Consider the following 27,610-nt stretch of genomic DNA (forward strand, 5'->3'; position numbering starts at 1 on the left):
CTCCTGGGGCAAGGAAACTCCCTTAACACGGAAACTCCAACTGGGGAGTGGTTCCCAACAGCTCTAGCTCTGTCAGAGATGTGCTGGATTCATCTGGACTGTTGGGCTCTGACGGATGAATCCTTGCCTGGACATGGAAGTGCTGGCGGCAATTGGAGCAATTTGCTTTCACTTGTGGTGGCACTTGGATTTTGACACAGCCCTTGGCAGGTGATGTAACCAGGACCTGAACTTCCTCCTAAACCAGGGAGGTTTGTGACATGGGGCCTGGCTTAATTAGGGGTCTGGAGGAGAGGAAAGGAGCCAGGTGCTACAGCACTGGAGCCTAGAGGAGCAGGTCCACATGGACAAACAGTGCCCTGGACCAGAGGTGTTTCCCTGCTTCTCTGTAAGCTGCTGATGGTGGTGGCAGAGCCTGAGGGCTCCCCTGTTCCTCACGGCCATCACCTGCAGCCATCACTTTTTTCCAATTCAACTGAGCTGGACCAGAAGGGCAAAGGTTTTTTGTTTCTGAGGCTGCTCTTAAGGCTGCTCCATATCCACTGGAGGAAGCAGTCAGCTGTGAGCATCACTCCATCCCTGTTCCTGGGTTCAAGGAGGGCTTTCAGCACCCAGAATATTGAGGACCACCCTGGAGACCCTTTGGGAGCATGATCCCTGAATGGTGCCATCCCTCTGGCTCCACATCCTGTACCTTCAGGTCCTTGGAGCGCTCGGTGCTGTCCTGCACTGCTCGGCTCTGCTCCAGCGGCGGCCGGAGGTTTGCTGTTATTGCCTTCTCCTGCTTGTCCAGGTCACTGTTGACTTTCTCCAACCCTGCCAGGAGCTGGCGGCCCCGAACTGATGCAGCATCTGGATCGTGAGGGGAGATCAGGTTAAAGCTGGTTGGAAGCTAGTTCTGGGCTCAGTCCCACTGGTGAGTGCCAAACCCACGTCCTGCTGCACTTCCTGAGCCCTCACTGTGTGCCCACAGCCTCCTACTCTGCCCCTGCACCCACCCCCCAGGACTCTCATTCCCAGGACACTTAGGAGATGAAAACATGTCCCTAAGATGTTCCACCAGCCTTTCTGTGCCCGGGAAGGAGTGAGCTCCCAGCTGCCCTCCTGATCCACACCTCCAATGCTGTCTGCCTTGAGCCCCTCGTAGCGCTGCTGGAGGATGTTCTTGCAGTTGTTTGTCTTCTCCTTCATGGCCACATAGTGCTGGGCAATTCTGCCAAACAGGACAGCGGGAGGTCAGGCAGGCTCTCGACCCCTCCATCACCCCATCACCCATCCCAGTGCTGCTCCAGGAGAGGGCAAATGGGGAAGAGGCACCTTCATGCCATAGATAGAGCAGTGTCTTCATCAGGGCAGGGGAAAAGCAGCAAAGGCAGGTACGTGCTGAGGGAGGGGTGGGCAGCTCCCCCTGCCATAACAGCCCCCAGGAGAGGGGGGACCTGGACAGCTCCAAGCAGGCCCTGCTTTGCCAGGTGGGAACTTGTGAGCAAGCAGGAAGGGGCAGGAGTCCCTCCTGGAGGAAGCCTGAGGCTTCCAGATGGCACGGCTTCACTGTGGGAATTGGGGTGGAGCCCCTGGGGGTGCCAGATGTGGGGGGCAAGGGATGCAGTGCTGGTGGCATGGCCTGGGGCTGGTGAAGGCAGGGGCAAAGGCTGGGGGCACTGCGGGGTCTGGCACACAGACTGGGGGGCACGTACTGGTCTGCCAGTGCGATTGCCTCTGGGTCGGGCGGGGGGATCATGAAGCAGACCCCTGGCGCGCTGATCGTGTCTCCTGCGCTGTCGGCCACTTCCCACAGGTCTCCGCTGTTCCTCTGCAGGGTGTACTGAGCTCCTCGGCTGATCTGGCCCTGGGGGACGGGAACCGGTCACAGCGGCACGGCAGGACATGCCACCCCTCTCTGCTCCACGCTGGGAGGCAGGACCGGCACAACCCCCAGTCCCTCCTCCCGGCTGCTCCCAGTGTCTGCCGCTTGCCAGAATCTCGTGTGCCTGCTCCTCCCTCCCCGCAGCCTCCAGGCACGAAGCCGTGGCTCTTGCGACAGCCACGGAGAGCAAATTCCCACTCGGGCAGAGATGAGGAGGCGTTTTTCCAGGGCTGAGTTCTGGCTTTCCTTTGCTGAGAGGCGGGAGCTGAGTCAGCTGGAGCTGCTGGCTCCAGTCCCAGCCCCGCCACTCCCGCGGTATCTGTGGCTCCGCTGTCCCATCCCTCTGGCCCACTGCTCTGTGATGGTGGGGATGGCAGGATGTGCACTGGGAATGGCTGGTGGTGGGATGTGTTTTTTGGATCAGAAACAGGCCAGGACATTGCATTGTCCCTGCACAGGAGCGTGGGAAGGTGACAGAGCTGGGCTGTCCAACCTCCTCAGGGTGTGTGACAGGCACCGAGGCTCCGTTCCCGTGGCCCCTCCTGCCCTGCTCCTCAGCTGCAGGACCTGCCTTCCCACCGGGACGAGCACAACCTTTGCCTTGTTCCCGTTATGGGAGACATCACTGCTTGGGCGCTGGGAAAACCTGCCCCTTGCCCCGTGCCCCCGAGGGGCGGTGCCCGCAGCCCTGCCCGCGTAGTGGGGATGGCGTTACCTGCTCGCCCTCGTACTCGCACAGCGCCTCCACAGGCACGGGCTGTGACGGTGCCTCCCGCCGGTACCGCAGCGGCAGCACCTGCTGGCTGCGCTCCTGCAGCGACTGCACCACCGCCTCGTACTTCTCCAGGGCCTTCTCCTGGTCCTGGCACAGGGCAACAACCACAACCAGTGAGCAAACACGGGAAGAAAGAACTCCTGGGCTCCCCAGCCAGGGAGGAGCTCAGAGCAATCCAACCAGGACAGGCACTGCGGCTTCTCTAGTGTTTATCTGACTGAAAACAGCTCCTGGGGCTGCTCTGCAGCCCAGAGTTCCTGTCCCCTCGTGCCTCCTTTTGCAGCCAGGCTGAGGACTGGGACTGTGCCCATACGTTGCCATGCCTGGGCACTACCCAGCATGCAGTGACAGGATTCCCTGGAGTGTGGGCTGTGTCTGCATGGCTGTGGCTGGTGGATAGTCCCATTCCCAGCTCTGAGTTCAGCCCTGAGAAAAGGCTCTCCAACGGCTGCTCTATTTTCAGCTGTGGAGGTATCCCAAAATGTTGAGTGGGATGGAGCACTTGGAGGAGAAAGACAGCTCTCAGGGGAGAGCTGTCAGCTGTGCTGGGACACGTGCACCAGCTGGGCCTGCTGCTGCATGCTCAGGCTTGGGCTCAGGCTCAGCACAGCCCTTCCCACGTGGGTGATCTCCAGCCTGGCTCCCAGCAGCACAGCAAGTTCCACAACCTCTTCTGGCAGCAGGACTAATTATGCTGCTGCCCTTAACGAGCACTACCTCAATGAGACAACAAATAAAAACCAGCCCAGTGAGCAATTACGTTGCCAGGGGAGAGGCAATCTCTAGCCAGAGGGAAAGCAAGAGCCAGGGGAAGGCCAGGAAGAGAGAGGCAGCGGCAGAGCCATGGAAAAAGCTGGGCCAGGTGCCCACACTGGTAGGGATGTCCCTGTCCCGGTGCCATGGGGACAGTGGCTCCTGCTCCTGCCTCCCATGCAGTCCTGCCTGCACCAGCACTCACATCCAGCTCCCGTAGGAGAGACTCCAGCTGATATCTGTCCTTGAACTCTGGGCTGAATTTTTGGTCCAGATCTGTGTCCACCTTCTTCAGGAGCTCCTGGGCATCCTTAGTGTCCTTCTGAAACTGCAGAAAGGGAAAGTCTTCTGTGAGAGAGGGGCCTGCTGAAACATGGAGCAGACCCACCCCTGCACTGTGGTCCCCAAACAGCCTCCAGGAGCCCTGCCAGGTATCTGGACACACAGAACACGCAGAAAAAGGCAAGGAAACACTATTTCCATGCTCAGGACATCAGAGTGAGGGAAAAGACAACAAGGAGCAGCTTATTCCAGGGTCCTCTCCTGCAGAGTTAAGTCCCACCTTTCCCTGCTCTCACTGAGACAGCATCACAGCAGTGTGTGGTGTCTTGAGTGCCAGGGCCAAGCAGAAGGCAGAGCCAAGCCCTTCCACACACAAACCACCCCCTGGGGCAGTTATTCTGGCAGGTACCCACTGAAGGCACTGCCTGGGCTGGGCACCAGGGTTCAGCTTTGCCAAAAGACTCCTCATGTCCTGAACACGCCCAGGCTGTGGGAGAGGAATCCAGCCCGACCTGCTTCCCTGCAGAGCCTCCCTGGCTGTCGGATGCCTTTTATCCAGCAGACATCTGTCTGCCCAGCACAGCCCTTGTGCCGGGCTCCCCGGGGGGCAGCTCTGCTTGGGGCAGGTGAGATTTCCTTCCATGGACCTGTTCTGCTTCCCAGTGGAGCAGGCAAGGTCTCCCCATGCCTTGTTTTGGGGGTGAGGTACCTCCACTGTCCTGCAGACAAAGATGCCAACACCACATTGTGGCTCGTGAACCTCAGCATTGGAGCAGAAACTTTCTGCAGGTCATGGTTTGTCCAAGCAGTCACTGACCTTTGGTGCCTGAGCAATTATGACCTGTGTTCTATCAGCTCAGGATGCTCTTAAAAGCCCTGTTTTAAGAGGACTTAATCTCTCCTACCCTGTTTCCGGAACAGCAGAAATTTTCACACTCTGGTGTCTCCTGTAACCCAGCACCTGCTTCCCAGGCTCCAACAACTCGATGCCCCCAGGGAGCTGGTACCTTGTGGAAGTCCTCCATGAACTTCAGGTGGCTCTCCTCACAGATCAGCAGGTTGAGGTACTCCTTCCAGTCGGCGTGCACAGCCTCGATATGAGCCTGCAACATGGGGGTGGGAGGGGATGTTAATGGGACCCCCACGGCAAGGGGGAGCCTGAAATGCCCACCTGGAAGCACTAGTTGCCAGCCTGAGTTCCTTGACTGCCCCTGGAGCCACCCAGATGTTCTCAGGACAAAGCTAGGATGAGAATACCCAAACCTGGGATGCTCCAATGGGAATGTGGGGCTGGGTGGAAGGAGGTGGCAAGCCCTTGTGTTCATCGTCCCATCAAACAGGGAAGAATTCCACCATAATTTTTCTTTTGTAGGTGGTCACAGGGTAATCACCACAGGAATGAGGAAGATGGGAAGGGCTCTTTAGGTTTATCTTTGCTCCTCCCATGCCGTTTACACTCTTGCAGGTGAAGGAGACTTTTTCCCACTTGGCATCTCAGGAACTAAAGTCACGAGTTGTGCTGGCAGCAGGTCCCACTGTGGAGAAGGGCTGGGCGAGTGCCCCTGTGCCCTGGGGGTGGGAGCTGGGCCCCAGCCCCGGTGCTCACCTCGATGGCGTTTTTCCCAGGGTGGTTCTGGGCGAGCAGCTGATCTCCATCCGCATGCAGCTTGTTGATGGCCTCCTCCTTCTCCTCCAGCTTCCGGTGGATGAAGTTCTGGATGGAAAGAGGTGGAGTATTGATCCTCATGCAAAAGAGGGGGCCCTGGCTGTGTCCTGAACAATTCTGAAAGGGCTCAAACAGCTCTACAAAGCAAAGTGTGATGTTCCCTCACTGCAGTTTTCACTTTTCCTTCCCCTGCAGATGTTGCTAAAGATGTAATCCTTGCCAAACCAGTGCTGAGATAAGGGAGAGGAGGATGAGGAACCTGTCATCACATTACCCTTGGCAGAGGTGAGGATTAACCTTACCATCCACATACCATCAGCTGGACATAAAGTGTTTCATGATACACTGGGGGAAACGGAGGCACTGGGGAAGGAACAGTTCCAACCCCAACCAGCCCTGCCCTGCTCCCCTGGCCCCGTGCCCACTCCCTGCTGCACAGCCCCCAGCCAGACCGGGCTGCCAGTGGGTGCACGGACCTCATACTGGCGGCGCCGGCTGGGATAGTCCAGGTTGTGGTCACTCCAGTCGTAGTGGGTCCTGTCCTTGGCCTGCTGATCCAGCCAGTAGAGCTTGTTGGTGCAGCGCTGCATGTAATCCTGCAGCGAGGTCAGATCCTGCTGTCGCTGCTGGGAGCCAGCCTGGGAAGGGGCACAGGGGAGAGCTCAGCACAAAGCTCCTCTCCATGGGCCCCCAGCAAGAGACCCCCTGCAAGAGGTTCTGCCCCAGGGTCCCAGAGTCTCTTACCAGCAGCTTCTGGTATTTGGCTTGGAAGTCACTCATGTATTCCTGGTAACAGAAGAGAAGCAAGGCAAGGTTTACGAGTTAGGCAAGGGTTAGGAGTGGCCTCTGGAGAGTGGTGGTCTGGCAGGGGCTCGAGGGTGGAGGGGAATGTGGGTTTCTAATGGGGCATGATGTGAGTTACAGGATTTGCCTCATTGTAAAACTCAAACTGGTGTACAATGCTGAGCTCTGAGGTTGGGTTGGATCTGGGCACTCACCCAACCTCCTCCAGGCTGAGGCAGCTTGGACAGTGGGGTGCCCTCCTTCATCCATGGCTCAGGAAAGGGACAACAAGAGGGACAGCAGGGAGAGGGGTAGGAGAGCTGACCTTGCTGCCTTCCTTGGCCATGTGTGGCCCGATGGCCATGACCTCATTGTGGAAGATGTTGTGCTCTTCGACTTGGCTGTTGACCAGCGGCAGGTCAGTCCCAAAGCCTTTGCTGCTCAACACATCCTGCAGCACACAGGAGCTGGGGTTAGCCATGGGGAGTGGGGTGAGGGGGCCAAGACCTGGGAAACTCCTCTTGGAGGTGACCATGGAGCTGGGTTTGGATGAGCTCCAGTGCCTGCAGTCTGTGGGTACCCAGGAGCACGTGGGTGAAATTGGCTGTTCTGGAGGGCAGCGTGGGAAAGCCAGTTTGGGAGTTTAACCCTTTTCTGACTGGAAAAACGTAAGGAGTGGGATAAAATAATAAATAAGCACTGTGGGGTAGAGCCCAAAGCAGGTGGAGACTGGGGACAGTGAGGCAAGGCCAGCTCAAGAGCTGATTCCTCATGCCACAGCACCTGGCCTTGTCCCAGCACCTCTGCCTCTCCCCTGCTTCCTTCCCATGCTGTTTGCTGCTCCCAGTATAAAACTGCCCAAGAGCCTGGTTCGCCATGGGGAACTGCACCAGGTCCTGCCCAGCTGGTGCTCCTGGCCAGGCAGGTCCCCTTGGTACCTGTTTCTCCTCGATCACTGTTGACCAGTTGACCTGGGGCTCGATGTGCTGCAGGGGGAAGCTGTAGATTTGCTCATGTTTCACACGCAGGTTTGTCACTCGTTCCTTCAGCTGCCGGATGCTGTGGGAGGGGAAAGATGAGCATGGGATGCAGGATGTGGGCATGGGCTGGCATTAGCACTGGTGGGTATACATGAGGCTCTCCCAGGCCCCCGTGAAGGGAGAGGACTGTCCTTAGGGGACCCTGGAGAGCCCATGTGGGCTGGCAGCAGCCACACTGTGCAATGGCTGGGAGGGAGAGGGCAGAGATTCTTTTGCTCCCATGCTCTGCTCCCATGGTGTGGGCTCAGGGCAGCTGGACCTGGTGAGAATATGGGGCACAGTGGACAGGTGCCACCCCACCATCAGCAGGTGCATCCCTCCTCACTCTACATGTGCCCCAGGATGGCTGTGGGATTCACACCTTAATGGTAACTGGGATGCAGAGGAGCCCATAGTGACCCCACCACTGCAGGCAGGAGCAGAGCAGAGCTCCTGGAGAGGAGTGTGTTCCCTGAAAGGCTCTGGGGACAGGTGTCCCCAGTGTACTCACTCCTCTGTGATCATGTCCCCCTGGGGGTGTTTCATGTGCCGGGCGATGGCTGCGTCCCCATCCAGCACATAGAGCAGCTTGTCGGACTCCGAGAGCCTCTGCGCCGTCAGGTCCTTGTACTGTGCCAGCTGGCCCGCCTTGATCTTGTGCAGGTCCTGGGGAGGGCACAGGAGGGGTCACCAGGGGAAAACAAGTGGTATCCAAGATGTCATCCTGCCCTGCTGTCCCTGGGTACTGGATAAAGGCAGGTGCTCTGCTGTCTCCGATCCTCCCATGATGTATTTTGCTTCCCCCTGGCCTATCACAGAATGGTTTGGTTGGAAGGGACCTTAAAGACCACCCAGTTCCAACTCTGCTGCCACAGGCAAGGACACCTTCTACCATACCAGCTTGCTCCAAGCCCTGTCCAACCTGTCCTCCTGAGGAAAGGCTTGGGCTGCATCACCTCCGGATGCATTGGACCCTTTGGGAAGAGGAGGATGGTTCAGGGCCATCCTCCTCCATCCTGCTGCTGGGATGCATGTCCAGGAGTGCACATCCCTGGTATGCACAGTGCTTCCCAGCCCTGCCTAGGGAGGAACTTTGAGACCCAGTTGCCTGTTACACCCTTCCACTCTCTTCCCATGACCTCCAAGCCCCCCTCCATTACAGACCATCGCACCCCAGTACTGCTGCAGGGATGGAGGGCCACCCACATGGGCCATAGGAGAGGAGAAGTGGGAAGGGCTGGGGCAGGAGGGGCAGAGCTGCTCGGAGGAGCCCCTGTGTGTGGGACCATGGCTGGCTTACATTTTGCATTCGTGAGTCAGTCTCCACGATGTTCTTCTCCACCTGGTCGGCATTTTTCTGCAGGCGCTCTATGAGCTCAGTCAGCTCTTTGCTGGAGATGCTGGGAAGAAAAAGGGGGTCCTGTCACCCCACAGACATGGCCCCAGCCCTGAGCTGCTCCCAGGGGTGTCCATGGGGTGCTGTGACCTCAGGAGTGGCCAGGGGCCAGCCCAGCGTGCCAGGCCCCACAGCTGCCTGTGACTCAGTGCTGCCTGCTAACACTTTCCAAAACACTCTGCTGCTGTGCCAGGAGCAGGGCCGGGTGGGGGCCGTGGTATCTCCCATGGGGGGAGTGGGAGTGATGCTGTAGGCAGGCCTGGGCCTCCTTCAGCTTCAGAGCAAGAAAGAAAAGAGCTGCTTGCAGGGGACAGGGAGAGAATCACAGAATATCCTGAGTGGGAAGGGACCCACAAGTACCATCCCATCCAACTCCTGTTGCCACACAGGACTCCCCAGCAATCCCAACACATGCCTGAGAAGGGGGTCCAGCATGGAGATGGAGGAGCCTGAGCACAGGTGAGGGGGCCCTTTCGAGGCTGATGCCTGTGCCCTGGGCACCCCTGCCCATAGCCCTGCCCTGCCCCTCAGTGCCATGGTCAGGGCTTCCTGCTCTGCCAGGAGTTACTCACACTGTAAACCAAATAAAGGGATGGGACCGCACACCCTACACCTCTTTCAGTGCTTTCTCCCTTGCCGGGCACTGCCTTTGCTCCCAGGGTGACCCTGGCTGGGCCTCTCTGTTCACAGCTGGGCTGGCAGAGTGCAGGGCCAGCCCAAATATTCCCATCTGAGTGCAAGGGTGACTGAGCTGAAGCAGAGGCAGAACAACCCGTGATGCAGCTCTTGCATTGCTGGGGTTATTTTAAACATTTCATCTCCTTGCTGTTGCTTTGGCTTCAGCACAGCAGGGCCAGCTCCAGGGACCATATGCCAGGCACTGCCCACAGACCAGCCAGGGAGCAGGGGCTGCTCCCCCAAACCCAGCAGCTGGAGGGTGCACAGCTGAGGCTGGTGGCAAGGCTGGGGCTTGTGTCCCAGCTGTGCTGCTTTGCCATGTGGGCTTAAGCCAAGGCTTGGCTCAGTCCAATCCCAACCACCTATAGAGGGTGGATAATGAGCCTTAATTAATAACCTCATTATGTGGTGGCAGAATTAGTCTTTATATGGTGCTTGGAAGTGTTAACTCCTGTTGCAGAGAGGAGGGGAGCAGGGCTGGAGCACCAGCATCCCAGCAGAGCTGCCTCGTGGCATAGAAGGCTCCTGCATCCTCAGGTAGAATCATGGAGTCATTAAGATTGGAAAGAACCTCCAAGACCACAGTTCAACCATTCCCCCAGCACTGCCAAGGCCACCACTGACCATGTCCCCAGGTGCCACATCCACATGGCTTTTGAATCCCTCCAGGGATGGGGACACCCCCACTGCCCTGGGCAGCTGTGCCAGGGCTGGAAAACCCTTTCCAGGAGCAATTTTCCCAATAACCTGAACCTCCTGTGGCACATCTTGAGGCACATTCCTGTCATCCTGTCCCTGTTCCCCAGAGCAGAGCCTGACACCCCCCCCGGCTCCCCCCTCCTGTCAGAAAGTTGCAGAGAGCAAGAAGGTCCCCCCTGAGCCTCCTTTTCTCCAGGCTGAGCCCCCCCCCCAGCACCCTCAGCTGCTCCTGCTGCTCCAGCCCCTTCCCCAGCTCCATTTCCCTCCCTGGACATGCTCCAGCCCCTCAGTGTCTCTCTTGCCATGTCCCAGAACTGCCCCCAGGATTTGAGGTGCAGCTCCCAAGGCAGTGCTGAGCTCCAGGACACGTTCCCAACTGCCCCATGTGCTGTCACTTCCATGCAGCAGAAGAAACCAAACCAAAACCCAGCTCTTGGTTTGTTCCTCCCTACTTCAAACCCTGCCTCAGGCTGCAGGAGCCTCGTAGCATCTGACAGCTCCAGGAGAGTTCACATTTCCCTGGGAAGTTTTGGTGTTGGCTCAGTTTACACTGAGTTTTTTCTTTTTATAGAAACTGCATCATCAGGATGGTATTCAGAGGTTTGTGCCTGTAGCTGTGGCTGCTGCCTGCCTGGCACCTCCTGATGAGCCCAGGGATTGCCTTGCATCAGCAGTGAAACCTGTGGGCATTCCTGAGCAGCAGAGCCAAGGAAGGGGTTGTTGGATGTCGTAGCTGCAATAATTCCAAGGGTGATTCTCCTCCTCTGCTCAACAATCACAGCTGGAGGGTGCAGGGCTGCAGCAGGAGATGGGATGAGTGGCTGGATCCTGTTGCAATGGTAGAAGCAGCTCCTCAAAATCCACTTTGGGGTTTCTTCCAACCCTCATCATCCCACATAAACCAGGGAAAATGTCAGATGAAAGCAGTGGAGAGAAAGTGGTTTGAAGTGGGTGACTGAAACGTGCTGCATGTGTTTGGGTGTCTTCAGGTGATGGTTGCTCAGGCCTGGCACCTCCTGCATCCTGCAGCCACCAAGGAGCCTTCCTCATCTCCCACTGATGAACCAGAGGCCACCTGAGCTTTGAGGGTGGAAGAGACTCATTATCCAGGTGGGAGCTTGGGATGCTTTGCTGTGAGAGATGGGAGCTGGATCAGCACTGAGCGAGCTGAGGAAGAGCTGGAAACACTTGCCAGCTTCTCTCCACATTTCCTACCTTGGACTCCCTGTTTCTGGCAAGCCAAAGGATGGAACTTCACAGTATCAGTTTACCTATAATACAGATGGAAAAACCATCCCAAAAATCAGTAGAGTTCTGGGGCTTTTCTAGTTCTGGTTCTCACTGAAGTTTCTAAATTGAAGGGAGGAAATAACACTAAGCCAGGGATTTTTTGGGATCCATGACAATGCTGTGGCTCAGCTGCTGCAGCTGATCTGGTCGGGCAAAGCTGAGCCTGGAGCCTCAGCCTGGCCTTTGTGCTCACTTTGCATCAACAGAACTGATCTCAGGTGCTGGGACCTGTGAGTCCCTTACTCAGATATGGTTTTGCCAGGCTAATTTGGAATGGGGGAGATGTGTCTGGGCAGGGATGTGCCCGTCATCCCCTGGGCCCTGCTCTTCCCCTGGGACTGAGCTACGAGCTCTCCTCACCCCTGTTACTCACCCCCAGGGCTGCCTGCGCCCTCCCAAGCTGGGGGTGCTGCCCCTGGACATCCCTCCCATCCTCTCCATGACTCAGGGAACTCAGTGCCAGGGCAGAGCCACCCTCCATCCCCATGGTACCTCGGGGGTGGCATCCCTTCTCCATCACTGCAGGGAGTGGGAGCAGGGAGTGGGGCTGGAGGAGGCAGGAGGGCAGAGGATGGTGTTTCTGTGTTGGAGGGGTTGGTTTGGCTGGTAATCCAGAAACTGCTGCTTCCATGGGCAGTACCTGGGTGACCAGGGAAAAGGAAACCCAGAGCTCACTCAGAGCAAGCAAGGACATGCTGAGATCTGATGTGGGCATGGCTCGGCCCTCCTGACGCACAGCAGAAGAGCTGTTTGCTTCCTCCACCTCTGAGCTTTATGTGAGAGTCACCAGCTGGGGCTGTGGGACAGGCAACTCTCATAAAACCTCCCGTGGGAGCTGGATCTCAACCTGCAGCACTGGGGAGCTGCTCCTCTGCACCCCATCCTGCCCTGAGCACAGTGTGGGGCCCTGAGCAGGCAGGTTGGTGTGAGCTCCCACTCATCCCACTGCTGCTGGAAATGCAGGAATAACAAGTGTGCAGGAATAAATACAGAAGTAAGAGAGGATGGGAAGGTCTCTTGTAAGATGTCCCTTCTTTCTGCATTTATTTATCCATATTTGTCACTCCTGTGCCACTTCATCACCCAGCTTGGACATTACTAATGTGAGAACATCAGCCCTGCTATTAACTTGCCTGTCCACTCCATAGCTGGGTCTGTGCTGACAAATCATGAGGGTGAGTGTGGTCCCTGCATCCATCTGGACACAAAGCAGGAGCTGGGAAAGCTGAAGCCTGACTGAAGTCTCCATGCCAGGGGATGGAGTGGGTTGGCTTCCCTGTGCCCTTCCTCTGCCGTGAGGGGGAAGATGCTGCAGTGCCAGGACAAGGGGGAATGGCTTCCCACTGGCAGAGGGCAGAGATAGATGGGGCATTGGGAAGCAATTGTTCCTTGTGAGGGTGGGCAGGCCCTGGCACATGTTGGGCAGAGAAGTTGTGGCTGCCCCATCCCTGGAAGTGTCCAAGGCCAGGTTGGACAGGGCTTGGAGTGACCCGGTGTAGTGGGAGGTGTCCCTGCCCTTGGCAGTGGGGTGGAATGAGATGAGCTTTAAGGTCCCTTCCAACCCCAACTATTGCAAAGTTCTTTGCAGGAGAAGCACAAGGTGATGGGCAAAGCAGTCAGTAAGCCTTGACCATCCTGGGAAAGGTGTGTGGATGGATTTGCAGTACATGGCTCCTTAGGGAAGCTGCTGGGAAGAGCAGTGGGTGCATCCAGGCTTTGGAATGGAACAGCTGGCAGGGGAAGGCAAAGGGAAGCCAGGGCCAAAAAACAGTCAGGAGGGGATGGTCAGAGCATGGAGCAGAGCAGGCAAGGGAGAAGGGCAGGATTTGGCCCCAGCCCAGCACAGGGGACTGAGCAGAGCCAGGATCAAAGGTGCCCAGGGCATGGCCCCTGGGAGGCTGAGGCAGAAGGAAGGGGAAAGCAAAGCTGTTCTGCTGAAATAGATAAGGCTTTGTTTGAGAGATGAAAAACAGGGAAAAAAAGCCTGGAAAAACTGGCTTTGCCTTTTCTGGAGAACTTTCACAATGTTTCACAAGGAAAAAATGATCTCTCATGGAAAGCTGTGCTCAGCAGAAGAGTTTCTTGTCAATGCTGCCTTGAGCATCTGTAGCATGGCCTGGCTGGGGGGAAGGATCCCAGGTCATTCCTGTGAGGAATGGGAGGGGTTGTTTTTTATTTCTCCCAGCTGGGGGGCCAGGAGGAGGCAGCTGCTCCATGATAGACACCATTTCATCCATGTACCATAATTCTGACCTCAGGTGATGCTCTGTTTGAGAGGGGCTTGGGTATTTCTGAGGGGTTAGTGGGAGGTTTTTACCTTGGGTTTTTGGAGGATTTTGGTGTTTTTCTTAGTATTTTGGTTGTGATTTCTTGGGAAGATTTTTTTATTAAGAGAGATTCTCAACAGACAAATATGATGATAGTTATTATAACATAGAGACTTTGCTGCTAAAAACAGGACCGTTTTTCCTCTATTCCTGTTTCTTTCTCTCTCTCACTAGGTTGCCCCCTCACTGATAAGGGCACTTTTGGAGCAAACCTCCCTGAGATCAGGATCTCCAGGATGTCTGAAGGTTTTGTGCTTGCTGGCAGGTGGTAGAAAATCCCTTTTCCTTTTTTTTCCAAATAAGGAGGCTGTTTTCCTAATCCTAATCAAGAGAGTATGTTCAAATAGATACTGCTGGAATTTTGACCACTCCAGCTGGGAATGCTCCTGCAGGGAGCTTGTCCCATGGATCTGGGAGGGTTAATGGGAAGGGCTCTGTCCTGCTCAGTGATGCTGACCATGCCCTTGCTCTCCTGTTGGGAAACCTTCCCTTGCCAGAAGCTTCTCCTGGTGGGACAGCTTGCCAGGGACAAGCGAGTTGGTGGAGGGTGGGGTCCAAGCACAGATCCTGGTCCTGCTTCCTGCATCCCACCACTGGCAGTGCATCAGGCAGTGACCACCCACCACTGCTCTCAACTGCCTTTAATGTCCATTCATGCAGATTTCATAGAAAACACGCCTATGTCAGCACTGCTGCTGAAGGTTGGACTTTAGGAGAGACTTAAACTTTGCAGATTCTCCAGAAGGCCACAGCACAGAGTGTGAACGTCCTTAGAGCTCCCACTGCATGAAATTCCCTTGTGCTGCTTATGATGACACTGGAGTGAAACCGTGGCAGAGCAGGGGACACCAAGGGCTGGGCTCTGGCTACAGTAATTCAGGTTTGGGAGAGATTAAGATCTGGCTTAAAGCCTGGGAGCAGCGTGCAGTCAGGCTGCCCACGGCGGGGTGTAGCTGGACACCAGGGCTGCTGTGCTTAGCCCAGCTTGCTCCAATTAGATTTATCTTCCCTCGTAGGGATGGTGATATATCACTGTAATGTGCATGGAAATGAGAGCAGAAACAGGGCGGGTGATGGCAGTGCTCACTCTGCCCTAAGTACAGAGCAGCTCCTGACTCACCTGCTCTCTGTCTGGGCTCTGTGCTGACTCCCAAACAGCCTCTGAAAATGGATGCCAGCCCTGCAGGCAGAGCTGTCCCAGCTGCCTGCACCCCCTCTTAGATGGGTAGTGGGGCTCCTGACTCTGTTAAGGGTCTCCAGGACTGGGAGCCCTCCTGGCTGGATGCTCTCACCACAGGACCCCACGGATGAACACCTTTCCTGACGCCAGGAAGGAGAGTTTCGGCAGCAATGCTGAAGGCTGAGCTGTTTCTTATCATAAAATTATCAAATGGTTTGAGTTAGAAGGGACCTTTAAACACACTTCTCTTCCATATGGGAGTGCAGCAGAGCAGAGCTGACCTCTTTCACCAGACCCACAGTACAGTTTGCGTTGGAAGGGGCCTTAAAGACTATGTCACCCCACCCCCTGCCATGGGCCGGGACACCTTCCACTATCCCAGGTTGGTCCAAGCCCTGTCCAACCTGGCCTTGGACATTTCCAGGAATGGAGCAGCCACAGCTGCTCTGTGCCAGTGCCTCACCACTCTCACTGTTTTCTAACTCCCAATCTTGGCTTTTCCAAGAGAGAAGTCAATGTCCTCTTTTCTAAGCGTGGCAAGAATTTGGGAAAGATAATGTGGAAAGAACCTGATGAATTTCCCCCACACTACATCCCTAACCAAGGCTTCTGCCTTCCGTTCCAGGGACACACATGTCAGCAACAACACAGTGGTCATGGCCAGTCCCAACTGAATCCTCAGGGCTCTATGGTACTGGGATGGGGTAAGCAAGAAGAGCATAAAGCAACCAAGAAATGTCACCACCATCACTGGGGTTTCCCAGATAAAGCAGGGAGACACCCATACACCTACTGACATGCCCAGGGTGGGATGGGATGGCTGGTGACTGAGCCTGGGGGCCACACAGCCAGGCCAGAGCTGCAGCAGATGTTCCTAAGCAGAGACTTGGCCACTGGTCCTGCTGGATGGGAGGCTGAGGGCCAGTTTGGGGTTGGGGGAGGGTGACTGTCACATCAGGGGGACAAAAAGTGTTCATAGGGAGATTACAGTGCCTGGCTTGGGCTGCACAGACTCATGGGGATCTTGACTTGCCTATGGTGTTCATCAAGATGTTCCCAGTGTGGGAAGACCTCATCCCAAGGCTGAAGAAGCCCCTGGGACTCACATGGCTCCTCATCTGGCTCTGACCTGCTGCAGGATGATGTTTCCTGGGCTGCCCCTGCCTAACTCAGCTGAGCTCGTGGCCCTGACTCCTCTGTGCTTGCAGGACACGCTCCAGCGCCCCGCACAGTTGCCAGACCGGTGCTGGGTTATTGCGCTGTGACTGTGCTTTGAAGGCTCTGTCCCTGGCACCGAGCCCTGCCCGAGGTGCAGCCCCCGAGTGGCTCGCGAGGTGCAGGATGAGGCCGGGCTTACTCGGTGTCGAAATCTCGGTGTCTGTTGGCGGCGGGGGCGGTCGGTTGATTTTAGGAGTGTTGCTCTGTTTTCCTGGCACAGAGCTGGGCGGGAGCCGGCTGGGACCTGGCAGTGCCTGGAGCAGGGGCCGGGGCGCAGCAGCTCCTCTCTTCTTCGCAATCCTCCTCCAGCAAGTTGTTTAACCGGTCAGGCACCGGCTTCCCCATCTTGATGGTGGGGCTGTTTCCACACGGTGGGAGTGTTCTCTGGATTCACAGATGTTTGTAAACTCCAAAGCAGGAATTAACAAATTGGGGCTAATAAGCACAGCTCTCCCCGAGGTGTGCACGGACAGCCGGGGCACAGGGAGGGAGGGTGCCCCCGGGCACTGCCCTGCGCTGCTTCCTCAGCCACCACCAGCCAGAAAAGCAGATATTTCAGCCTTGCCCGCAGCCTTCGGAGGTGCTTTGGCACCTGCCCAGAGCTGCTGGGCTCCGGGCAAGGCGGTGGAGAGCAGACTGCCTTCCTTCCTGCGCGCATCCACGGGCGGGTGATGCGAGCACGGGGTGCCCAGTGCTGGGAGGGCTCGGAGCACAGCGTGGGGACCCTGTGTGGGGACCCTGTCCCCTGCCCCGGGGTGGGCACCCGGCACAGAGCAGGTCTGTCACCTTCTGCCTCCCAGCATCCCGATGCTGTCGGAGTCCGGAGCTGCCAGCCCAGCCGGGAGGGGGGTGGGAGTGGGGTGGGTTTCCTTTTCCAGCCACTCATTAAAACTCCTGCAGACCATTAACGCGCCTGGGTATTTACACCATTCTTCACTCCTGGGAACGCAGGGACCATCAGGGCTCTGTGCCACCTCAGTCACCTCCTGCCTGCCCTCCCCAGGGCAGATCTGGCAGCAGAGCGTGCCCCGGGCTTTGGGAGCCGGAGCCTGTGCAGCCCTGCTGAGCCAGCCGGGCTGCCGGGGCAGCCTGTCCCCAGGGCTGGAGCTGGAGTTTCAGCCCAAACAGAGGGAACTCAACAAATCCCCCGTGCCCGGGCAGCACCCTCCCCTCGCGGGGAACACCCTCCCATGCCCACAGCCCCGCTCCCGTGGGCAGGGAGCAGCCAGGGACTCCCCAGTGTGGAAGATGTCGGTGCCTTCTGGGCTGACTGCTCCCTTTGTGGGTCCTCAAAGGCACCTCAGCTCCTGTACCAGCTCCCCGGTTTCCTTCCTAAAGGAGGATTTCTGGGAACAGAACGGCTGCTCCGAGTCCACCAGCCAGGACAGATGTCGATGGAGAGGGATGGAAAGGGGTGAATAAACCATGGGCTTGAATCTTGAATCCCCGAATCACGCACAATCCCGGAGCACTCCACATGCTCCAGAGCCCCCGCAGCTCCTCTGGCAAGCACAGGACATGCTTCTGAATTAATCCCAACATCCACCGCTTTGGAAAAACGTCCCTGGTGCAGGCAGGGACCGGAGACTGCCCACCATCCAGCCCAGAGAGGGGCCGAGCCTTCCCGGGGTGGGATTTTGACACCTTTTCCTTTTTATCAGTGACCTTTCACAGGGCACATTCAATAAGCTACTCCTTTTTTTTTTTCCCAACGAGTACAACAGAAACGCTTCCCCACCCTACCAGAGAGAGCCGAGGAAACGACGATGGACCGATGGACCGAATACTTGGTCCCGAGGGAACATGGGGATGAAGGCAAAGGAAAACCAGAATACTTTGCCCTAAGATCGAACCCTGGAAAGCGAAGGAACCTTCTCCCTGGAGCTGCTGCTACTGCGATGGGAGGGGAGCCGGGGGAAACAATCTCTGTGCCCCAACCTGGCACAGGAGGTGTGGACCCAGCTCAGAGAGGAGCTGAGACCCCGCGGGGAGCAAACACCGCGGTTCCCACACCTCTGGATTGCCCACTCCTCGAGAGATTCCCACATCTCGGAGGGTGCCCTCTTTCGCGGGTGTCCACACCTCAGGAGTGTTCCCACACCTCGGGTTTCCAGTCCTTAGGAGAGCCCACACCTTCAGGGTTGCCCATATCTTTAGGGGTGCCACACTTCGGGGTGCCCCCGTTTCCAGACGTGCCCAAACCTGGGGGCTGCTGACAGTTCAGGGTTCCACACCTCGGGGGATTCCCACACCTGAGGATTTCCCACACCTCGGGAGGGTTCCCACACCTGTGGGTGCCCACACCTGAGGGTTCCCACACCTGGGGATCCCGGTTCCGCCAAGCTCCGGCGCCGAGGGGGGCGATGCTGCGGCGCAGGATGCCCGGGATGGCGGAGCATCTCGTCCCGAGATGCGAGGGGCTGCCCGGGGCTTCCCAGGGCCGGGTCACTCACCTTTTCTTCTGCACGGAGGGGCTGTATTTCCCTTTGTTGCGTTTCCTGAAGAGCGAGTGCATCGCGTCCCCGCACGGCGCCCGCCGCGCTCCTCCTGCCCGTCCCCGCCGCCGCCGCCCGCAGCCTCTGCGCCGCCACCGGGCTGGGCCCCGCGGGAGGCGGGACGGGGCTGCACCGCCTCTGCCTCCTCCTGCCTCCTCCTCCTGCCTTCTCCTGCCTCCTGTCTCCTGCCTTCTGCCTGCCGCTGCCCGGCCCGCCCCTCGCCCCGCTCCGCATCCTCCTCCTCCTCCTCCTCCTCCTCCTCCTCCTCCTCCTGTTCCTTCTCCTCCTCCTCCTTCTCCTCTCTGGTTTCGTGCAGCTTCGCGCTCCCGGTTCCAGACCTGCCCCAAAGGGGTCCCGGCAGGGTTGGACCGCCCTAGATGTGCAAAGTCAACCTGACATCCCCCCGGAGTCAGGGCATAGCTGGGGACTCTCTTGAGGGGTCCCCAGCCCCGACGTGGCCAGGGGTGATGGGCACAGAGGGGCAGTTGCGGCCGTGGCAGCGGCTCCTCCCGGGTGGTCTCTGTCTATAGGAATGACCCGTGCCCCGGGCATCCTTCCAGGTGTATCGGTACTGCTGAGGCACCTCCAGCCCTCGGGCAGTCTTGGGACCTTCATGGCAAGAAAGGCATTGAGGGGCTGGAGTGTGTCCAGGGAAGGGAACGGAGCCAGGAAGGGGCTGGAGCAGCAGGAGCAGCTGAGGGAGCTGGGGGGGCTCAGCCTGGAGAAAAGGAGGCTCAGGGGGAACCTTCTCAGTCTCTGCAACGTCCTGACAGGAAGGGGGAGCTGGAGAGGGGTCGGGCTCTGCTCCAGGGGACAGGGACAGGACAAGGGGAAATGGCCTCAAGTTGTGCCAGGAGAGGTTTAGGCTGGATATCCGGACTATTTCTTCACTGAAAGGATGATCAGGCCCTGTCACAGCTGCCCAGGGCAGTGGTGGAGTGCCCATCCCTGGAAGTGTTCAGAAGATGTGTGGATGTGGGGCAGCTGTGGCAGTGCTGGGGTAACAGTTGGATTTGATCATCTTAGATGTCTGTTCTAACCTAAATGACTCCATAAGGCAATGAGATGCCTCCCCCAGGCCCCCCGCAGCCTAAGAGGTTTTGCTCACACATGCACACAGCAGTCAGCAATTAGTACCAGCTCTGGCCTTTTTATCCTGGGATTTTGTGCCCATGTGGGATTAAAGCCCTGATTGTAGCTTCCCCACCAGCCCCAAATCCTCTGCTGATTTTCATTCTGGGGGCAAGTCAGTGCACGCTGTGACCTATTGATCCCGATCCCCTGCGTGTGTCAGATCTCTCTGCTCCAGGGAGCCCTTAAAGAGGGCAGAGCCCTCTGGCCGGACGGACATTCCCGCCTGGGTCCAGCCGCTCCTGCCCGAGGCTGCGAGTCCTGGCAGTGGCAGCACAAGGCAAGTGTGTAAGTGTGTGTCTCTGTGTCTGTGTCTCTACGTCTCTGTGTGTTCATGGGAGAGTCTCCTCCATCCCAGTTTGGCATGGCTTTTCCTCCTGGCTAGTTTTGGGGGGTAAGGGGCAGTTTCCTTGCAGGAGCTGAGCATGCTGATGGCTTCGTGGCACTGGGGTGGCCCAGCCATGCTTTGCAATTCCCCTCTCATGGTCAATTAGTGGTGAGCTGGGAGACTGAGACCCACCGCTGATGGGGCCAGGCTCACCCTGCAGAGCAGAAGCACTCTGAGTGTCTGTGGCCTTGTCCAGCCTTTAGTGAGCAGGGACACCTTGGGCACCTTGGTCTTAGCAGACTGAGGCTGAGCTGAAGGTGGATCTGGTGATGGGAGGGGTGGCAGCGTCCTGCCAGGACTGCGGGTCCTGGGGGATGTAACTGCATGAGGCTTGGATCCCATCTGCTGCTGGGGGTGATGCTGGAGCAGACTGACAGTGGCAGCACTTCCACAGCAACCCCCAAACAGCCAGAATTGGGGCTGGGACCTGACCCCACACTAGTTGGGGCTGAGTTTCTGGGTTCTATCTGTTACTGGCTGTGACAACTCTGTTTTAGCTATAACTGAGGTTACACCTTTGTCTTTAGGCTGCCCAGCTTCCAGTTTTGCTTCCAAATAGATTGTCAGACTCTCCTTGGTAGGAACCATTCATCTGGTCCCTGGCACCCATTGATCCCTTTGGGCTGGCAGTGCCAGGGGGCTGGCATGCTCCCTGCCATGGCCATGCATCCATGCCAGGATCCTGCCCATGCTGAGAAGCAGACTAGGCTTTATTCAGAGTGTGTGAGCATTCACATGCAACCTGCCCAGGCAGCACCTGCATCCCCCATCCTACCCATACCTGGCTCCAATCCCAACACAAGAGCAGGTGAGGAGAGAGAAACTCAACCCAACTAATTTTATTTTACTGTGTGGAGTTCTCTAGAAACACTTTCTTGTTTCCATGCTTTTGTATCCCCCCAGTCTCTAGTAGCAGCACATTCTGGATGCTCAGAGGACTGGTTGCTCATTTTCCAGCTTTCAGAGGCCCTGTACACATCCCAGAACCCACCTCCTTCTTAAACCCTGTGTGGAGGTGAGGAGAGTTTTAAGGATGAGATGCCTTTGCCTACCAGAGGGGTTTGTGCTACATGTCCTCCTGTGCCAGCTCTGCAGCCTTAATTCTCCTAATCTTCCCACATCTCTGGCGTGGCTCATTTTTGTGTGCAAATGCCCTTGAGAGCAGCAAAATTGCAGCTGCTGGTTGAACCACCAGGCAGAGGAACTCCGGCGTAGTGGAAAACTATGTCTTATGTAAACTGCCCAGGTATCTCGCCCTTACCTTGGCTTGGGATCAGAGGCACAGTGCAAAGCCTCTGTTCAGAGGGTGCTTTTGGGGACCTGGGGGCCTGTGCTTTGGGGTGCTGGCAGCTCTTGTCTAAGCTCTGGTGCATCACCCACCCCATGCTGAGGTTTCCTGCTGGGTTGGGGTCTGCAGGGGGTGTTTTTGCAGCATTTATTTTGCCAGTGAGCCTTTTGGTGGCTTTCCTGGTGCAGCCAGTCCCTGCTGTGCTCTGTGCCCCCCAGCTCCTGCTGCTGCTGGACCCAGCACACCCTGTGCTGGTATCCAGACCTGGTGCCACCAGCCCCTCTGAGGCCTCTTGAGCATGAACAAGTGGGGGTGTCCCGCCAGCCAGGAGCCCGTGCTGAGGAGGGTTTTGGTCCTGTTGTGCCCAGGGAGCTGCTGGCAGGGCTGGACCCCACTGTGGGGCAGTGGGGGCTCATGGGAGGATGTCGAGCCCCAGGGTGCTGCAGCCCATGGGACCCCCACCCAAGTATGTTCCCTTGGCTCCATTCCAGCACTTGAAACACCCATCAAGCTCCTTCCACGGGGCTGAACACCTTGACAGAGGCCTCAATGTGGCAATATTGACTTAACCTGTGTAAGAAGCTCTTGAGCTGCTGCTGTGGGAGGGGAGCAGGAGAGGAGCACGTTTTATGCAATGAGATGACATTTTCCTGGCAAGCCCTTCTCCAGAATCCCACACCCTGCTCCACCCTGCACCAGCCCCACCACCCTGGCCAAAGCCGACCCTGCTGCTGAGGGGGACAGGATGGGCACCAACTGCCAGAGTCTCACTCTCTGCTGACACCTGTGCCACAGGCTTGGCCATCCCATCACATCCCACTGTCCCATCCCACACAGCCCATCCTAATCTGAGGTGGATCAGGGCTTGGTGGATCAAGCCAGCAAGCAGGAGCATCCCTTCCCTGTGTGCCCGAAAAGGCACCATGGCAGGAGGGGAGCCAGGCATGGGGATGCCCAACCTGACAGCTATTCAGTAGCATTTCTCAATGAAGAAATTTTGGATTTAGCTTTGGGTGCATGGGGATGGTTAGAGGCAAAATAGTTTGGAAATTTCTTCCAAAACTCAGTGGAACACAAACAACAGTAGATTAGCCAAAAACTCCTTTTTTTTTTTTCTGGGTGGAATTTTTTGACAGCCTCTTGGAGGGGCCCAGCTGAGCTGCTCACCCCCACGGCAGGGGTTTGGGATGGGAAGGGAGTTCCCGCTTCCAGGCAGTGCAGGAAAGCAGGGCACCGAAACACCTCTGCGCTGCCGTTTCCTTCTCGCGGCTCCCACGTGCGCAGGAATGTGGCCGTGCCCGTTCCTGCTGCTCCTGAGCTGGGCGAAACCTCCTCAGCTCCCCCCAGGGCTGCTTTGCTCTGACGTCACAGCTGGCCCGGCTGCTCCAGCCCCCTCCCGCAGCCCCTCTGAGCCCCGGGGGCTGTAGAGGGGTCTTGTGGGATGCAGTGGCTCAAGGGATCAAGCTCAGGATCCCTCAAGCTGTGTGAAATAAATAGAATAAAACAAGTGCATCACTCCCAAGTGAAGCCGAAGGACAGCAAAACTCCTGTCCCATCAAGGAAGAGGCTTTTTCTGCTGCACTTGATGGTTTGAGCCCAAGTGCCATCAAGGGAGTTAAATATTGAACAAACACCAAGCGAAAGCCGGTGCAGGCAGCCAAGCAAAACAAAGGCTGAGAGAGGCCGGTGCTCTGACTCATTTGGCATGAAAATGCAGCATGGAATAAATTAAGTTTGGCTCTTCCTCATCCTCCGGGCAGGATATGGAGCACAAGGGCCATGTTGTCACCGGCGCTGTGGTGGCTTTGGGGTGTGGGTGCACACAGCAGGAATTGAGGGTCAGGGAGGGCATCTGCACCAAACTGGGGAGAACAGACAGAAGACCCCTGTCCTGTGTCCTCAGCCATGGCTTTGGGAAAGGCACTGACATGGTGCTGGTGGTGTCCGGATTTTAAGATCACAATGTGTTCTCTGCATCCGAGGCAGCAGCAGCTGCTTCTGGTCTTCATTCCCCTGTCTTATGAAGGGGTGTGGAGCATATGGGGGTGTCCTGGATCCCCAGGTAGGGGACACGCAGGTGTCACCATCATCATCATCACTGAATCATACTAGAGTGGTTTGGGTTGGAATGGGCTTAAAGTTCATCTAGTACTCCCCAGTCATGGGCAGGGACACTTTGCACCAGATCAGGTTGCTCCAAGCCCTGTCCAACTTCCAGGGATCCACAGCTTCTCCGGTGTCCCCTCTGCCTCCCCAGTGGCACAATGCTGTAGCCTGCACCCCTATTCAGTAGCATTGGTCCCAGCTGGATTGGCCCATGGCCTGGACCACTCTGTCACAGGTTCTGCAGAACACATCGAGAGGGAGAAAAAGGTCAGGACTTGACTGCAGGCTTTGGCCCGTGATGTAAAGTTTGGGAATTTCCGGGGTGTAATGTTTGCATCGGTATAAATATGCAGCTGGAGTGCACCCAGGGGCAGCTGCCTGCGATGGGCGAGGGAGATAATGCCCTCCTTCCGCCAGCACGGAAACTCTCGGGGGAAAGGGCAGGGCCGCGCCTGGCTCCGCAGCACGTCGCCGTGATTCACCCCCCGAGCGGCCTCGGGGGATGCTGTGACCCCCGGAGCTGTGCCAAGGGGGGACATGTCCATGGGGCGTCCCCGCGGGCTCCCGGCAGCTGCAAGAAGGGCGCTGGACATGATGCCCCAGCGCACCGGGTGCCTCGGCAGAGCTGGACCGCTGGCACCGGGGCAGGTTCAGGGTGGCCTCGCTGTGCCCGTGGCTGCTGGGTGCTGTCCTGCCCCGGAGCGAGGTGACTCTGCTTTTGACAATGCCGACTGGTGAGACTGGGAGAGGTCGGACCAGCCCTGCGCGACCGCGGCAGCGGCACCCGCGCCCGCCCGCTCCCAGCGGTTTCGGCAAACCCAGCTGCCCGTCCTGCCCCGGCGGCACAAACCAGTCCCGGGGCTCACACCCAGCACCGCCCGGCCCGGGTTGCGACAGCCCCGCGAGCAGGAGGCTGTCGCCCCCAGCTCCCCTCGGCAGGGCGGTCACTGCAGGGGGAGCGGTCGTGCACCACAAACGCTCCGCGGGGCGCCCCGATGGATGGGGGTCCTGGCCGGGGGTGCGTGGCAGAGGTCTGGCCCGGGGCAGAGTGTGGAGCAGCGCTATACCCCTGAAAGGGGAAAGGGGCAAGGTGGTGGCTGTGCTGGGTGGAGGACTGTGCCTCTTCAGGGGAGGTGTCACCGGGCTGGGAGGCAACAGACGAAAAGGATTTTGGCAACGGCACATCCTGCACAGTCACTCGGAAAGGATGCCGAGCGGGATGAGCCTTAATTGACCCCCTGGTCCCACACCAGTGCCCGTGGGCTGTCACCCCGGGCACTGACACATCCTCGTGGGCGGCTGCCGGTGCCGTGGGGCCCCGTGCCCGCCCCGGACCCTTCCTCCTCTTCGTCACAGCCTGGGTGGCACGGACTGGGGTGACTCACTCACCCCAGGGACAGAGGTCTCCCAATGCATGTCCCGTGTCCATGCCCTGGCTGGAGATGCCACAAGCCACCAGTGAGACCCCAAAGCCCTGTTGTGCCCAACGCCCATGGGATGCCTCAGCTCGGGGCTGGTGAGCAGTGGCTGGACAGATGGATCACCACCATTCTGTTTTCCTCAGCTAGTCCCCAAGTGTCCCATCCCAAGGAAACAGCTGAAGCTGTGCCAGGGAGATTGAGGCTGGATATCAGGAAAAGACTCTTCCCTCAGAGGGTTGTCGGGCACTGAACAGGCTCCCCAGGGCAGTGGGTACAGCCCCAAGGCTGCCAGAGCTCAAGGGGTGTTTGGACAATGCTGTCAGGGACAGGGGGGGATTGTTGAGCTGTCCTGGGCAAGGTCTTGTGGGTCCCTTTCCACTCAGGACATTCCATGTTTCTATGTCTCTGATTACCTGGAGCTGGGGTGACCTTCGAGCACAGGACCTGGCCCTGGTGGGGCCAGCAGCTTTCCCAGGCCATGCAGGTCAGAGACAGACAGATGCATTTCATAATCCCCAGGACTCACCTAATCCCCAGGTCCTGGCCACTCTGGGCTGCTGCCCTGGGGTTGTGCCTGACAGGGAGAGGCAGAAATAAAACACACACCATGCAGTGGGTTGATGCTCATTTGTGACTTTTCCGTTGCCCTGAATAAGGGACCCGTCTCTGATCTGCTGTCCATCCATGTCACCCACAGCTGGACATGGAAAAGCACAACAGGGCCGGCTGTGACCTCACTGCTCTGGGATAATTCACAGTCTGGGATAAAACTCCACTCCAAAGAGTTTCCATCTGCCCTCCGGCATTCAGGTCCAGAACTCTCCTAATATCCTAAGGGATCATTTGGATGCTGGGGTAGGACCAGACAACCTTCAACAGTGGGGGAAATACCCAAATGCAAGAATTGTCCTTCAAATTAAATATGTCTTTTTAGAGATATTATATAAATTATATAAATTATATATATATATTATGCTGACATTGGCCACAGAGGGAGGCAGCTCAGTGTGCCACTTAGTGCAGGTCAGAGACGCCTACAATTGGCTTTAAATAGTTTGTGGTGGCAGGTTAACCATGGATTATAACCATCGTTAATTACTATAACCATCATTAACAGCCATGGCAAGTGCAAGGTGAGGGGGGGCTCACTGCTACGGGGGTGAAGGTCATCGTGCCGAATTACCGGCTCAGTTTACTGAGCCGGGGCTGTGGTGGGTGGGGAGAGTGGCACATGCCCACTGACGGCTGCACACAGGGGATGGGACACTGGGAGCCGTGGGGGTCCCACAGTGAAGGCACTCGCCGTGGCTGCAGTCCCAGGTGGGGCTCAGACCTGCGGGCTGGAATTTGCCACAGCTCAGCATCCCAGGGCAGTGGCACAGCCGCTCGGTGACCGCCGTGCCCGCGGCACCGGAGACACCGGCGGGGTTTAGCTGGGGGAGCCGGGAGAGGGGCGATCACATGCTTGCCCGCCTGGGATTAGGTGTAGCCGGCTGTGGCGGGGAGCCGTGCCAGGGAGCCGTGCGGGGAGCTGTGCCAGCCGCTGGCACTGCGAGCCCATGGCCCCGGGCAGCAGCAGCAGCCGGCCCTGAGGGTTCGGTGGAGAGAGGGGCCCCCGGATGATGTCCTTCCTCCAGCCCCCTGGCCGCCCCCTGGAGCGCTTCGATGGGCTTTCCCTCATCTACTGGTAAGCATGGCAGGATTCCGGGAACGGGCATCGCTCCGCGCCTTGGATCCGCTCTTCGGGAAGGGTGTTAGGGAGGACGCGGTCAGCGGCTTTTTGTGGAGTTGAATTCAAGGCACTTCGGTGGCCCCTCTCCGGAGGGAAGGGTCTGATGGGGGTCCCACAGCACCTCCCTCCCCCTGGGAGGGGCAGCACACGGCTGAGGCTGGTGTCGGCCAGGGGTGGGCACGGGGGTCTGGTTTGCAGGCAGGAGGTGGGGAAGCACCCACACAGAGCCCCTGTGAGCAGCTGTGGGTGCTCCTGCTGCAGCCCCAGTGCTGGGCTCTCCCGCTTGATGAAACCTCCCCGAGGGGACCGTGTCCACCCCGTGCCAGCGCCCGGGCAGAGGTGGGCGCGGAGCGGGACCCCCGGCTGGGTGCGGGGAAGGCGGCGGGCACGGCGGAGGGGACGGGAGGTGACGGCGGGTGCGGGGCGGCTGCAGATGTCTATGTAGGGCAGGGAGAGCGGCGGGAGCACGGCTGTGCCCGGGGCCAGGGTTCAAAGCGTGCGGCTTTAGCCGATTAACTGGGGGTCAGTGGGCCGCAGCCAGCGCCGGCGGCCCCCGCCGCCTTCGGGACCACCCTGAGCCTTGGCAGAGGTTTTCTTGGGCTGGCGAGCCTGGGCTTCTGCTCAGCGGAGCCCAAGGGTCCAAGGCACCCTCCAGCCACCAGGGACCGTGAATGCTGCTGGGACATGATCCGTCTCCGGCTGAAGTAGGTCATTGGAGCGAGGGCCGGGGGGGCTGCGGGGCGGCTGCACCCCACGGGCGTGGGGGAAGGCTGGTGAGGGCAGCACCCAGGGGTGACAGCTGCCTTCACCGGAGAGGGTGGTTTGGGCTGCCGTGTTGATGCTTCGCTACTGCTTTTGGGCGCAGAAAAGGCAGAATGTGTTTCTGGTCGGAAGGAGGAAGCGTGGGACAGCGGGAGCTCGTGGACCGTATTTTGGGGAGCTCTGACACGTGGGTGCAGTTGTTCCAGGGCCCCGGGGTGTGTATGGGAGCTGCACCCCCGCCCGGCAGCACCGTCACCGCGCTGGGGTCTCCTGGGCATCCCTGGCTCCTCGGGGCTGCCACACCGCACAGCTCTGCCTTCGCCAGGCAAAAATGCTCATAACTCATTTTCTGCC

General features: G+C 58.0%; 2 protein-coding genes across 2 annotated transcripts in view; one reads left to right on the forward strand and one right to left on the reverse strand.

Annotated features, from left to right (window-relative positions):
* PPL (periplakin) overlaps positions 1-18,606 on the reverse strand; it is a 28,171-nt gene extending 9,565 nt beyond the window's left edge. Inside the window, exons 1-14 of the mRNA XM_071571667.1 lie at positions 18,387-18,606; positions 8,446-8,545; positions 7,657-7,811; positions 7,065-7,185; positions 6,452-6,577; positions 6,088-6,129; positions 5,820-5,981; positions 5,284-5,391; positions 4,685-4,780; positions 3,601-3,723; positions 2,583-2,729; positions 1,698-1,849; positions 1,116-1,213; positions 695-852 (exon numbers count right to left, since the gene is read on the reverse strand). Coding sequence (XP_071427768.1) covers positions 695-852; positions 1,116-1,213; positions 1,698-1,849; positions 2,583-2,729; positions 3,601-3,723; positions 4,685-4,780; positions 5,284-5,391; positions 5,820-5,981; positions 6,088-6,129; positions 6,452-6,577; positions 7,065-7,185; positions 7,657-7,811; positions 8,446-8,545; positions 18,387-18,448 — 1,650 coding nt within the window. The 5' untranslated portion in view covers positions 18,449-18,606. The remainder of the gene's footprint in view (positions 1-694; positions 853-1,115; positions 1,214-1,697; positions 1,850-2,582; positions 2,730-3,600; positions 3,724-4,684; positions 4,781-5,283; positions 5,392-5,819; positions 5,982-6,087; positions 6,130-6,451; positions 6,578-7,064; positions 7,186-7,656; positions 7,812-8,445; positions 8,546-18,386) is intronic.
* Positions 18,607-25,898: 7,292 nt separating this feature from the next.
* LOC139679318 (syntaxin-binding protein 4-like) overlaps positions 25,899-27,610 on the forward strand; it is a 47,933-nt gene continuing 46,221 nt past the window's right edge. Inside the window, exon 1 of the mRNA XM_071570976.1 lies at positions 25,899-26,449. Within this exon, the coding sequence (XP_071427077.1) occupies positions 26,382-26,449 (68 nt within the window). The 5' untranslated portion in view covers positions 25,899-26,381. The remainder of the gene's footprint in view (positions 26,450-27,610) is intronic.

This window comes from Pithys albifrons, chromosome 16, assembly GCF_047495875.1.
Source record: "Pithys albifrons albifrons isolate INPA30051 chromosome 16, PitAlb_v1, whole genome shotgun sequence".
NCBI classification, from domain to species: Eukaryota; Metazoa; Chordata; class Aves; order Passeriformes; family Thamnophilidae; genus Pithys; species Pithys albifrons.